General features: G+C 44.9%; 1 protein-coding gene across 7 annotated transcripts in view; it reads left to right on the top strand.

Moving 5' to 3' along the window:
• Positions 1-3,059: 3,059 nt before the first annotated feature.
• The window catches only part of CARD11 (caspase recruitment domain family member 11), a 46,031-nt gene continuing 34,484 nt past the window's right edge, over positions 3,060-14,606 (top strand). For 2 of the 7 annotated variants that reach the window (XM_087942205.1, XM_087942208.1), the window contains exon 1: positions 3,099-3,722. Coding sequence is in view for 2 of the 7 variants with exons in the window: in XM_087942209.1 (XP_087798335.1) it covers positions 10,070-10,128 (59 nt within the window). In the remaining 5 variants the exon portion in view is untranslated. Of the gene's footprint in view, positions 3,723-5,895; positions 6,211-10,063; positions 10,129-14,606 lie in introns of those variants that run through there. The other 5 variants (XM_087942209.1, XM_087942203.1, XM_087942206.1 and 2 more) reach the window with 4 other exon arrangements.

Genomic DNA, 14,606 nt, shown 5'->3' on the forward strand with positions numbered 1-14,606 from the left:
CAGGGTAAGAACCCAGCTTGGGAGGGCAAATCAAGGTTAGGGTGGCTGGGTTTATACCCCACGCTAAACTCTCAAGCCCAGTTGGGGCACGTTCATAGCTGTGTTGGTGTCAGCCCTCAATCTTCTAAGCAAATGTTTTTCTTTTCTTTTTTTTAAAAAGTGAGTCTTATTAAAAGTGTATAGAGGAAGGAAGGAAGGAGAGGAGAGCAGAGGTAAGATCTCAAGGAAGGAAGGAAAGAGAGGAAAGTTCAGAAGGAAGGAAAAGGGAGGGAGGAGGAAGGGAACAGAAAAGGGAAGGGGAAGCGAGGGAGGAAAGGAGAGGAGGGAAGGGATGGAAAGGAGAAGGGAAGAGAGAAAAGGGAGAGAGGGAGGGAGGAAGGAAGGAAGAAGGAAGGAGTTTCAGATTTCCTTTACAGCAAATATAAATCCAATTACAAAATTATTTCTTACCACTAAGCCCGTGTTTTTTCCAACCTTGGTGCCCTTAAGAGGTGGGGACTCCAACTCCTAGAATTCCCCAGCCAACCCTTCCACTCTGGGGAAGCAGGAAATGGCATTATTGGTGGGCGTTTTGGTTTGGCTGGTTGGCTTCCCAGCTGAGTGGAAGAGACCTGCTGCATTCTCTACCAGCAAAATAGGATATTATTACCGTAATGAAAGAAGAACGATAAGAATCGCAGAAGAGGAAAAAGAGTTTGGAGGATGCCTTCAAAACCACATTGTGACAGACCTGCTTAATTCATTTAAAACAGTGGAGATTTAGAAAAATTGGCCAGGCTTTCTGTAATAATGACACAATGCCAGGGGGATGTTCTAAATCAGGGGGCAGGGAACCAGAGGTGGGATTCAGCCGGTTCTGACCAGTTCTGGAGAACCAGTAGTGGAAATTTTGAGTAGTTCGGAGAACCAGCAAATACCGCCTCTGACTGGCCCAGCTCCCACCTCTTCTCTGCCTCTCATTGAGTCCCAGCTGATCGGGTGGGTCTTCGTTGGTCGTCCTGCACAGGAGAACGGAGCTGGAAAGCAGGTTAGTGGGGTGGGGAGGGAAGGGAAGGGGGATTTTGCAGTATCCTTCCCCTGCCACGCCCACCAAGCCACGCCCACAGAACCGGTAGTAAAAACAGTTGAATCCCACCCCCTGCAGGCAACTATGGTTCTTTCATGACTTGTGGACTTCAGCTCCCAGAATTCCTGAGCCACAGCCACAAAATGGACAAAATGGACAAAACTGAAAAGAAATGCAAGACAGAATTTATAGACAGGGACCTACCTCAGTTTAAACAGTTTTTCTCCATCCTTTACTTCTTCCCAGTTCCTGGAAAGTCTAAGTCCTTCACGAGGTCTTTCATGACCACAGATGGTCTATACTCAGGTCTTCCAACCATATAAACAAGTCGTATAAATTCCCAACTCTCTGCTTTTTTTCCCCCCTTTTTCGTTTTTTAATTACACGGAAAGCTGGCATCGACCTCTAATTAGGAGTCATTAAATATGCCCCAGGTCTCCAGCTTTCTGGATTCTTTCCTTAATCTTCTCTTCCATTTAAGCTCAGATTTCAAGGTCTGTTTAGGAGACCTGATGTAGATCAACCGCAATATATCTAGAGGAGTTTTTCCAGCAACTCCATCTCAATCTCTCCATTCACCCTCCCTCTTCTCCTCCTCTCTCCTCCACCCCCCACCCTCTTTCAGCTCAGGTCAATAATTTTAATAGAGGTGAACATTTGGGGGTGTCGGGGAGGGAGTCTTTCTGTTTCAGTTTGTTAGTAAGCTTTTGGAAGTTTAATGGGCTGCCCTCTGAAGTGTATAATTGGTGCTGATGGCAGGAAGCCAACTAGTTGTATATTTTTTTTAAAAAAAAAGGAGGGGAGAAAGAAATTACTTCAAGAGCTAGAATGTTTTCCTCTGTATTTTATTTTATTTTATATTTTATTTTATTTGAGCTTCACTCCTTCCCACTACAGCCCCAGGAAACACAGCCAACTGAGCTTCAAAAATTTCTTCTGCTGTTACCTGGGTTTAAAAAAAAAACCAGCACCAGCTCTTGTATTTCTTGGGTTGTTTCTTCATTTAACAGATGTTCACGAGGCTTTGAAAAACCAGGAGGTGACTGCAGAAAAGCGAACCAATCCTTGCAGGGAATTAATAAGCGGTGAAAGCAATGCCTTTACCATATCCCTGGGCCGCAGTACTCAAAAAGACCACCAGGGAGCAGCAGATGCACAGAAAATATGAGTTCTTTGCTTCTCTCTCATGGCGGTTCAGAGGTTTGCAGCCCGATTTCATAAACCTGAAAAGCAGGTCAGACAATAGGGTGAAGAAAACCCAAGAAACCGATGCAAACAGCCGTTAGAAATCCTAGTTATTTACTGGGCAATGCTCTCCGCCATCCCTTAAATAACTCCCAGAATCCCTTGTCGTCATGGCCATCAGCCAGTGAGGGAGTGGCTGGGGACTCTGGGCGTTGGGATCCCAGGACATTTTGAAAGGTTGACAAAGGTTGCGATGCAAGAGAAGAAAAACCCGAGGGTCCTGAAATGCCTCCCAATCAAGTCTCACAAACATCTCTTTGCTAGCAGCCGCGCAGCTTTGAGCCCCAAACAAGAGCATGTTACAGGTTGACAAAAAAAAAATCTTATCAACAATGTCAGTCCAGGACTTTAATCCTCCAGCCAACGACTCTGCAAAACATCCACCCTGGAACCACTCCAGGGAAAATGGACTTGGCATGGCCAGACTCCAGAAGGACCGATCTGCCTTTTGTTGCAAAGGTTACCACTACAAAGCAGTGTCCAAACATTACAAAGAGGCCTGAGTGCTGTAAATAGCAATATTTTTTTCCCAAAGAACTGGCTCTGGAAGGCCCTGACCGCCATTGCATTGTCATGAAATCAAAAGACATTTTTTAGGAGGTGTCCTTAAAGTCCCATTCAAACCCACTCACCCCCTTTTCTCTTTTAAACACAAAGCTTTGTTTTCTGTTGAGAACAAAAGCGGAGAGATACAAATACTATCAGGGAAGGGAGGGAAAAAAAAAACTGATTAACAGGATTGCAAACAGAGAGCGGGCTGATCTCTAGACAGCTGAGAAGTGGAATCAGGCACCAGGGTATCCACTGAACTCATAAAAACAACAGCAGGTGAGTAAGAAACATACAGGTTAGTCCTTGACTTACAACCGCAGTTGAACCCAATGGTTCTGTTGCTCGGCGAAACAGTCGTTAAATGAATTTTGCTGCATGTTACCAGCTTCCTTGCCACGGCTGTTAAATGAATTTTCTGCAGTTGTTAAGTCAGTAATACAGTCGTTAAGTGAATCCCACTGCTTGTCAGAAGGTCGCAAAAGGGGATCACGGGACCCTGGGGGGACGACACGGTGACCGTCATAAATAGGAGCTAGTGGCCAAGCATCCAAATTTTGATCACGTGTCTCTGGGGAAATGCCGCAGTGGTCATAAGAATGAAAAAGAAAACAGTCGGGAGGGCTGCTTGTCACTTCGAACGGCCACTAAATGGATCGTTGTTAAGTCAAGGACTGTCTGTATTTTGGTACGGATTGGTGGCAGGCGGCATCATTCCTCTTCGCTGGGGACCAAGCAGGAGGTTGCGCTTGAGGACCTCAAGGGTCTGCTGATCGAGGAACTCTCAAAGCAATCGCTTAGGGTGGAGCTCAACCACTGCACCATCCATTTCCCCCACCTGGGGGAATAGAGAAGAAGTAAGGTGAGTGGTGTTGATTCAATCGGTGTAACAACCAGTTCGGTCAGCATTTAGAAAAGATCATTTTTAGCTCTAATACTTTCCTTGTGCTCAAAAACAAGGAAATAAAGCACAGAAAAAAGGGCAGAGGTGGGTGGGCGGGATCAAATGATCACCGGAACTACCAGTTTACCCAAACCGGTCCAAACCGGTAGAATCCCACCCCTGAGTAAGGTCCAAAGAACCAGCTCTTGTTAGAACATCAAGTCAAGGGGTTCTCGCGGGGTTCCCCAAAGACTTACGGGCTTTGGAATTTATTGTTTTGGTTCTTATTTCACATCCGTGTTGTTTTTATGCTTGAAAGCTGCTGGGTCGCTATACCCCTCTCGTCTGCCATGCTAACTTCATCATCAGCAAGCCGCTAATTGAATTCCATATTTATGACTGGAGAATAAAATCATTGGACCCATTTGGAATAAATTTTTATGACTTCGCACTCAGCCCGCTGACTCAGCAAGCGGAGACAACGCTTGACTATAACACTTTATGGGAAAGATTAAATGACATTAAAAAGAAGGACCAAGGGGGGACATGATAACAGTCTTCCAATATTTGAGGGGCTGCCACCAAGAGGAGTGGGTCAAGCTACTCTCCAAAGCATCTGTGGATAGAAGAAGAAGCAACGGATGGAAACTCGTCAAGGAGAGAAGCAATCTAGAACTGAGAAGAAACTTCCTAACAGGGAGGACAATTAACCAGTGGAACAGCTTGCCACCAGAAGTTGCAGGTGCTTCATCACTGGAAGTTTTTAAGAAGAGACTAGACAGCAAATTGTCTGAAATGTTTCAGGGTCTCCTGCTTGAGCAGAGGGCTGGACTAGAAGACCTCCAAGGTCCCTTCCACCTCTGGTCTGATTCTGATTCTGACATAAGAAATGACAGGTCCAAAAAATCTCACCCTGATTCTGTGCAGTCATCTTCTTTTTCCTCCAGTTCTGGGAAGCAACAATCAAGCGATCATATTCTTTCTACAATACAACTTGTCCACATTTAATGACCACAGTTGGGACTGGTATTAAGTGAAACAGTCACTAAGTGATTTGACTTCAGCTTTCCTTTGCTTTACAGACCTATTGTAGGCTCAAGTCACAGAGGGACTTTTTCGTCACTATCTTCCCTGCAAACAGTCACTAAATGAGGCAATCACTAAACAAGGACCATGCCGTCAGGACTAAGAGCTCAATATTGCTCATCGCCTCCATGGATTTGAAGCCCGTTGTTATTCCAAATAAAAATTATGCAATCGGGTTGCAAGCACAACACTCAAAAGGAGAACTTTTTGCCATAGGGAAAGAAAAAGAGTCAGGTTTCTAGTCCTCACGACGAAAGAGAGCTGCAAGAAGATCTGAGTGATATCCAGCAGATATCTCACACTATGAAGAGACATTGGGAGAGCATCAACCAAGGAAAGGATCTCTTGCTAACGTCTGATGCACTTCCTCTTTCTTCATGATGAACAAATGCAAAGTGAAATATGCAAATAATAGACAAAACATTGAATGGAACTTTCTTTGGCAGAAGTTTTGCTCAGCTCCTCTTAGCATCAGATGTACGCTTGGAAACTTCTCGTTCTGAGCTACAGGATGAGCCTGTTTTGCAGCTGACTAGAGACCAATCAAGCACTGACTTTTAGGAAGTCCTGAAGTTGACCCTATGCTTAAGGACAGGGTTAGAGATGTTCCTTAATGTCCACCCAAAGCTTGTGCAAACAGCTCTTGAACCTTCCTTTGCCAGGGTCAACAGCAAAATAGGCCTCCATCAAATTATCCCATTCCCTCTCCCCGTTGAAGTGTCTGCTGTCCCCATTTCTTCCTTGGTTGGTCCTACCAGAAGACCGGCCAACGAGTTTTGGAGTCCTTTCATCATGGATCAAGAGAAAAGGGAAGGTTCTCATGGGAAGGTTCTCAAACACTAAGAGGATTTACGCTTGCTTGGTCAACTCATCTGAGGACTTCAACCACTTCCTCCCTTTCGTTGGAGATGGTCATCCTCCAGACGTCCTTCTTCTCAACCCCCAACTCATTGGCAGTGCTTGGATGTCCCCTTAGCTCTTTTCTCCCTGAGAGGTGAGGAGAGGACTCCTACACAACACTTCCTTTCTGCTTCTCGCAGGAGGAACTGTGCTGAGAACTGTCTCTGAGCCGAAGAGAAGGGGAAGTGAGGCAGGCTGGGCCTTCCCTCCCTGCTATAAATAGGCCCCAGGTCTGCAAAGGAGTGTGAGGGGGGTAGGCGGGTGTTTCCGGAATCATGCTGCATTGCCCTACGGTGTCCTGTGCCTCGGAGAGGCACCCACAAGGCAGGAGGAAAGGCAGAAGTTGGCACCGCTTGCAGGAAAGATAAAGAAATCCGTGGAGCAGCTGGTGAAAGGGCTCATCAAGTGGCCCAGAAGGAGGAGTTGGGCATCTTCGCCTTATGGGACGCATCGATATCCAGACTTCTGGTGGAGTTTGAAGGTAGAGTCCTTGAGTTCTTGAGTTCCTTGAGTGGTTTCTCCCCCGGTGGAGATTTGGGCGGGGGAGGCACGATCCTCCCTGCCCCTTTGTGTCTTGGTGAAGTGATCAGGTGACATGATTCTGGGGCCATTGGTGCTGTCTGGATATTTTGATTGACCAACCAATAATTCTTTGATTTGCTGGGGGAAACGAGAATCCAAGTCTCAAGTCCTACTCTTCAGTCTTAGCAAGATGGAAAGTCCTTCAAACCTCCCCATGGAAAGTTGGAGAGATCTTGCTGATTTATGATCGTGCCAGCTCAGCAAGACAGGGATCCATTGCTCTCCATGGATCTGGTCCATGTGGTGAGTAGACACGGCCAGAGACCAGGGGATCTTCCTTGGCAGAGACACTGGGGTGGGCGATCCTTGGGAAGGTGGCAACCTCCCTTGGCTTCTAAATTCAGACAGAAGGTCTCCTTCCAAATAGTTGGATGGGCCCAGGTCATGGGATTAGGCAGGACCAGGTCAAAATGTGTTGCCCTTTTCATGTTAATTTCATCCATCTTCAGTTCCTTTGTTTCAATGCAGTTAATAGCTTGCTCTTCCTGTACTTCACTCGTTTCCTTCACTTGTTAATAAAATGCCATTGGACCACAATTTTTAAAGAGGCTGCGATAGATGGAAATGTGATAGATGGTTTGGGATCTCCTACAAACCCTTGGAGGCCTCAGGCTGTTGATCTCTGCAGGAAAGATGGAGGGACACCATCCTTGAGGTTCTTGAGATGAATTTCCTCAAACTGGTGTGCTTCTGACCTGGAATTGTAATGTATATTTGCTGAACATGAAAAAGTTTTCTAATTCTTGTTCTTAGTTTGGCTCCTAGTTGTGAGCTGGTTAGTTGGCTCCATGGACAGTCGATTTGCCTCCTGACCCGTTGACATTCCCATTGAGCTGTGTTGAGTCCCCAAAAAGCTACAGTCATTCAGGTCATGTTTGTCCCAAAGATGCTTTTTCAAAAGGCAACTGTACTTTCTTTGTTTCCCCTTGAAGACATTTCACTTCTCATCCAAGAAGCTTCTTCAGTTCCAACTGAACTGAAGTCAGAACCGAAGAAGTTTATTGGATGAGAAATGAAACATCTTCAAGGGGAAACAAAGAAAGCCTAGTTGCCTCTTAAAAAAACACCTTTGCGATATGGGTGGATGTAGTCCTCCAGGTTGGAAATATCTATGTTGGCCAGATGGACTTACTCAAAAGTGCATCAGAAGGCCACAAAAGTTTGTTTCTGCTACACGAAACAGTTAGAGATATTATAAGCAGCTTGTGAGGGTTTTAAAATTTATTTAAATTTATTAAATTTATATGCCACCCCTCTCATGGACCAGGCGACTTCTGAGTTTCAGAATTTGACCTTGCATGTTCCTGCAGCAAGCAACTGGTTTAGTTTGCTTTTGCATTCCGTTAACATAGTTTGAACTGTGCTGCCTTCCCAGAGTTTTAATCTAGGGATTTCCCAAGTAAATAGGCTAAGAAATTAGCTGTGAGAAAGCCAAACCTCACCATCTTGGCATCTGGCAGAAAAAAAGTCGGAGGACAAGAGGGGAAAATAATTAATCCGAAAGTCTTGTTTCTGTACCAAATAGTGTCCCTTTGGCTGTTGTTGTTTTTCCAGAAAAGTCTGGATTTCAAAAGCAAAATTTTCTATACGCGCCGTTTCGCTGTTAGCATAATTCCCACTCACCCTGTCTTTTTGTATGACAACAGCGAGGTTGTGTGTATGTTTGCATGTTTGCATGTGCATAGATTAAAGCTGTAATTAAATGTGAACCTTTCATATTCTTGTTTGCAACTCCTGAAGTCCCTTTAATTTGAGGCACTCAAATCTCTGCAGTGAGCGATTAAAATTATTATCCTATTAGCTTAATTTGCATGCCCGGAGATAATTTTAATCTTGAAAATACCCAGATCATATCTGAAATCTTGCTGCCTGTATGTACATTCTCATGTGATATTTTTCCCAGGCGCTGCTTCCCATCCTGTAATATTTTTCCCTCCTAAATGGGCTTAATCAGAAGGACCAAATTTAGGATCTTTTAAGGAAGGGAAGTGATGTCACAGGCATCAGTTAGGTCAGTATTTCTTGACCTTGGCAACTTTTAAGTGTGTGGACTTCAACTCCGCACTCTTCAAAGTCTACACTTGAAGTCCACACTCTTAAAAGTCGAGAGACATTGAATTACATCATTCTGCAAATGCGAGTTGTGTAACATGCGTGCTGATATTGCTCTCCCCACATCTTATGGTAGCTTCTGCTGGATGTTTACACACTTGTCATATGTGACACGTGAATTCAGGTAGATCTTGACTTACAACCACTCATTCAAAGTTACAACGGCCCTGAAAATTGTGACTTATGTCCAGTTCCTTCATCCAGTTTCAGCTATTCTTTTTTAAATATCCTTTCTCCAAAAACAGATGGCTTTTAAGCATCCATCTAGGCAAGTTTTCCACTGGACAGGTTGTACAGTTGGCAAATCTTCTCGGTCTCTTTTCTTTCTGTTGAATTTTGAGGTGCACCATAGAAATTGTTCAGCATTCTTCCTGTCCATTGTTTTTCAGGCATTTCACAAGTCATCTAAGTGGGTCAAAATGGACCGGATTCCGTGGAGTTTTCAGTTCTAGAAATCCAGCTATGTTTTTTTTTTTCACTTGACTTGACTTGAGTTGAGTTGTGTTGACTTGGCTTGAGTTGTGTTGACTTGAGTTGATTATCCACCGATACTAACCATAACTTTGCTGTGTTTAAACCAGAGTTTCTCACCCTTAGCCACTTTAAGATGGGTGGACTTCAATTCTCAAAACTGGCTAGGGAATTCCGGGAGTTGAAGTCCACCCATCTTAAAGTGGCTAAGGGTGAGAAACACTGAGCTTAAACTACAGCTCACATGCATCACAGTCACTGGCAAACCATACTAAACAGTTGTAGCTTAGCAAGACAGTGAAAGCCCTAGTTCCCTGGTGTGCTCATATAAACCACCATTCAGGTTTAGAGTCCTATCTTAACTGGGGCCAGGCTGAGTTGAGGTTGAGTGAACCGGAGTTTTAAAACTGCTTTTCTTCACAGGCAAGCCTAAGGATTTCAGCTTGAATCCAAGTAACGCCAAGTGAGTTTGTCAGAGCAGAAACCTCTAACTCAAGTGCTATGGGGGTGCCATGTCAGTCAGCAGGGCCTTCTAGGCTGAAAATGGGACTTTCCAGTTGCATTATTGCTTGCTGCAGATGAGCAGCGAGGAAGTTCAGAGCAGAAAAAAGCTGGATCCCATCGCCTCCCTTCTCCCGTGCAATTTTCTCGTCAGCCTTTTTAATTGCCTCTCTTTTCTGCGGGCGAGGCGAGCAATTTCCCCTCTTTTGGATGGAAGTAAAACCTTCACTGCATTTTACAGGTGGGACTTAATCCCTCAGGAAGGACAAAAACCTGCTGAATTCTAGCGAAGCTCCTTCTGGATAACGGCAGGTATTTTCACGTGGGTTTCTTCCCCCTCCTTGTATTTTACATGTCATTTTTAATTTGGGTTAACAGCGGGTAGGTTTATTTGGGACATTTGCATTTTGTTAGGGGAAAGATGAGCTGTTCGGAATGCAAACCATCAAAAGTTGTGTGTGTTTGATAAATACACACGCAAACAAACACACACACACACACGGAGGGCATGGATAGAGATTATTCTCAGGGTTTAAAGTCTTTTTTTTTTTTTTTAAAGCTCCTTTGTGTTCAGCTCCATTCCTGGTCATTCATTAATAGATCTCTGCAGTTTTCATAAGAGCAGTAGAGAAATGTTTCGCTCCCGTTTTCCTAGTCCGTAGGATGCCCCTAAGATGGCCTGGCATTTCTGCTTCCAGATACAAACCTGGTTTCGCTTCCAAACCTTAGAAAGGTACCGCCATCTCCAGCATCTGTGAAACAGGCTTGTTTTAATAAGGCCCTATGGTTTGCTGCCATATGCCATAAACCGATGCATAAACTAAAAGCATGAATTATGGCTGTATCTTTTCTTCCCAGGAGCTATAGGTTCAGAGCCAAGTTTCTTGGAACCAGCATGTGCAGAAGCTGGGATGATCTCCTGTACAGGCCACGATTTCAACTTTAATACCTTGTTTGTGTCTGTATCAGTGTGTGTGTGTGTGTGTGTGTGTATTTGTGGTGTGTTCTGCTCCTGTCCCCCGGTGAATGGGATCAGTTGGCAATCAGAAGATTAATGTCAGAACAGAAATCGCTTTGCCAGTTGGACTGAAGAGCAGGGCTTGGCACAGCTCTGGATTTTAGATTTTTCTGGAGAAAAATAAATAGGGGCACTTTCACTTCCCAAATATAAATTTAGCTGCTCTGGCTGGCTGCCGTCCAACCGCTCCTTTGCTTGCAAACAGAGAAGAATGGGCTGTCAGAAAGCTTGAAGTAAGTGCAGGGTGGTTGAAATCTGACGAAAAGTTGGCCATTCCAGTCTGGAATTTCTTGTCTGTATTCACAGCATGAAAGTTTGGAGTGTTGTTCTTTTTGTGTTTATGACAGCTTAAACATTCTTCCTTCCAAAGATTGAACTTTCCATGGTCGGGGGTAGGGGGAGGTGTTTGTCCTTAAATTCATTAAGAATAGCCTCCTTCAAATAGATGCTCTTCTGGTTGGTTGGCTGGTTCATGTGCAGATCTGGAGTATCCTAGGTTGGACAAGATTACTACAACCTTCCTTCCTTCCTCCCTCCCTTCTTCTTTTCCTTCCCTCCTTTCTTTCCTTCCAACCTTCCTTCTTTCCTTCCTTCTCCCTCCTTTTCCTTCCTTCCTTCCTTCTCCCTTCCTCCCTCCCTCGCTCCTTCTTTTCCTCCCTTTTCTTCCAACCTTCCTTCTTTCCTTCCTTCCTTCTTTTCTTCCTTCCACTCTCCCTCCCTCCATTCTTTCCATCCCTCCTTTCTTTTCTTCCTTCCTTCTTTTCCTTCCCTCCTTCTTTCCTCCCTCCCTCCCTCCTGATTTTGCCAACCCCAGCCTTTCCACTTTAGGGGCACAAGCAGGCCAATGACCTCCTTCAATCGCATGTCCAACATCTCGTTCCCACTCATGAAACCCACCAGGTGAGGCCGCAGACCCGGTCGGTCCAACCGCAGGACCGTCTCCTGCTGAACCTGCTTCCGCCTGATCCTCCGGAGTGACGTTCCTTCTCTCCCCTTTGGTGGCATGGAAACCTAAGGAAGGTGAAACTTGCAGGTGGTTGTATCCCAAAGGCGCTTTTTCAGGAGGCAACTGGACTTCCTTGGGGGTTTTTTCCCCCCTTTTGAAGACGTTTCTCTTCTCATCCAAGAAGCTTCCTCAGCTCTGACAGGATAGAAGCTTCTTGGGTGGTGAGAAGCGAAACATCTTCAAAAGAAAAACAAGGAAGTCCAGTTGCCTTCTGAAAAAGCACCACTGAGACAACCCTGACCCTTGCAAACCCCCAGCAGCCCATCCCTGGTTGTGTTCAGACGCAGGCAGGCAGAGTGTCATCTGTGGGTGACTTATTTGCACGGCAGCCCTCTTTGCTTCCTTGTTACGAAAAACAGATAAGCAGGATTTGGGTGGCTGCCCAAACCTCCCTTCCTTTCATTCTCCTTTTTCAAAGCCTGCGTTAGATAAACTGGGGGTGTCGTTGCCTGACATTTTACTCACTTCCTCCGTTGGCTGGTTTCCGGCAAAGGAGGAGCTGGTGAAGACCAGAACAGAGTTATGAATGATTTCCCCAAACTTATCAGCCAGAAGGTGCCATCACAAAGCTGAGCAGGCGGGTGTTTCGTTTTTTACAAAACAACAACTGGAAAGGCCAGACATACATTTTGCAGAAAGAGATTTGTGTGCTCGTGTGGTCTTGCTTTCCTGATCTGGTGAGATCTTGTGTAATTAGGATCTGGATACCGAGCTTGGAGTAAACCCTGGTTCCCTTTAGCCACGGCTTGTGGTTGTTGTTGTTGTTGTTGATTTCTCAGTGGACTCTAGCATCTGCATTTGTGTCAGACTGTGCTCCCTCTAAATCCCAAGAAAGAAATACTCAGACTCCATGGTGTAGAGCAGAATTATTCTTTTACTGGAAGATGATGTGGTAGCAACAGAATCAATTCCGAAACTAAAAAACTGGCGGGCAAAACACATATACAAAAGGATAGAATTGCTCCCTCCCTCCAAAGATCAAATTATTCTTCCAATTAAAACTTCTGAATAGGATCATGTGGTCATCTCCAGGTGATGATGAGGCTACTGTCAGTGACCTTGACATATTTTGATAAAAGTTTGCAGTTGCGCAGAAAAGGACAGAGGCTAGCGAAGAAATGGAAAGTTAAAGAAAAGAATCCCCCCTCCCCTTCTTAACCCAGCAAAGGAATGCAAAACACCTCCTGCCTTCTTCCCTTCCAAGTTTCCCCCCTCCCACCGTTTCATGGCAGCCGAAAGAGAAAATGGTATAACAGCAAATAGCAGCAAATAAAGAATAGAGAGGGGTGAAGATATCTTGAGGCTGACAATTTGTTTGGAAAAGAGTGGACTCATTTGTTAGGAAAAGATTTGGGGGGAATGGTATTCAACTGGTTTGGTCCAGTTTGGCCAAACTGGTAGCTCTGAGGATCATCTGTGAGTGAACTGGTTTGCTCCAAGGATCAACTTCTGGGCCCTCCCACCTGCCCCAGTTCAATCTGACCTTTATGTCTTGATTTTGAAGCTGCTTCCTGTGGTACAGCGGCTCGCCGTGTTTCAACTGTTGAAGACACAGGGAGAGTACAGGATTGCAGAAGGTCAGTAGGAAATCCTCTGTACATGTGCAAGTGCACGCAAAGCACACACACCGGTGGTACGCCCACAGAACCGGTGGTAGAAAATTTGGAATCCCACCACTGGAGCAGATGATGTGAAAGCCCACCTGGATTGTTAATCTGTGGCCATACGTCGGCCAGTTTCTTTTGAGTAAACTTCCTGATAGTTGCAGACATTGCTGAGTGTGATTGTTTCACTCCAATACAAGTCCCTCCCTTTTGTGCGTTGCAGGCAGACAGAGCAATACAACTATCAGTTTTCAACCTATCCGATTTTGTGATCCTTTTTGCAAACGTAGAGGTCCTTAAGTGAGCCCATTGTAAACTCAATCAGATTTCTGGCAAAAAAATAATAATCATAAATCACAATCACATGACTGTGGGATGCTGCAAACAGACATAAATTGTGGGGCAGTTGCTGAGTGCCCCAGCATGAACACGGGGGCATCAGAACTTTGAATCTGGGTCATGAGTATCTTTTGGGGGGGTTCATCAGAACTTTGAACGGTTGTTAAAGAGTTGGTCCTAAGTCGGGGATCATCCATATTCCTCTTGATGGAGTAGAGTGCTTCCGTTTATCAATAGTGTATTTGTAACTCAGAGTTGAACTGAGGAGTTATTAATGCTCTCTGAACTTGGTTGTTTTCTTGCAGACATTTTATTACCCAACTAGGTAACATCATCAGTGCTAGAAGGGGGTGGATTTGTGGAGAGGAGGAGGAGGACTGTGGGCACCTTGGTGCTCCCTGACCTTGGTTGTTTTCTTGCAGACGTTTCACAACCCAACTAAGTAACAGCATCCATGTTAGAAGGGGGTGGGGTTTGCTCTCTGTCTCCCTTCCAACTGATGATGTTATCTAGTTGGGTCATGAAACGTCTGCAAGAAAACAACCAAGTTCAGAGAGCACCCAGGATTCTTCACAATGCAAACCTTTCTGCAAAATTAAGATTACTTTGTACAATAATCCTGTTTGGAGGAGAAGGAGAAAAAAAAACAATAAACTCACTGTTGTTGCTACAATTTGAACATTTCAAAGCCTGCACAGGGGAACTCCAGCCTTTGTTCCTGGCCAGCCCACATGGCTAATTTCACATCTGCCATGGGAAAATAGTGCCAGGAGGTTTCCATGACACTCGGGCACTTGAGACAGTTCCGTGTCATCCCTGAAGTGCCACTCAAATCAGAGGCTATGAGAACAAGTGGGATAAAGCCCATGCATATTGTAGCTATTTAAAGCTCTCCTTGTGGTTGGTTAAGGTGAAGGCAGGGGGAAGTTTTGCAAAAGAGAAGGAGGGAGAAGTGGGGAGGGAGATGGAGACAGGCGAGAACTTGAAGTTCATCAGACAGGATGAAGATGAACAGCAGAAGGATGAAGCTTCTCTTAAAAGCCCCAAGTATCTGGTTGACATCTTCCCAAACACTTTGATTTCTTCTCTTAAAGTGCCGAATAATAATTCTGTATCTGTTTTGATCGCCGAATAAGAATTTTGTACCTGTTTTGATCACCACATAACCATTTTGTACCTGTTTTGATCACCACATAACAATTTTTGTACCTGTTTTGATTGCCGAATAACGATTTTGTACCTGT

The sequence above is a fragment of the Notechis scutatus genome, chromosome 12 (assembly GCF_049901735.1).
Source record: "Notechis scutatus isolate UNSWTSFEM ecotype Mainland chromosome 12, rNotScu1.2, whole genome shotgun sequence".
Taxonomy (NCBI): Eukaryota; Metazoa; Chordata; class Lepidosauria; order Squamata; family Elapidae; genus Notechis; species Notechis scutatus.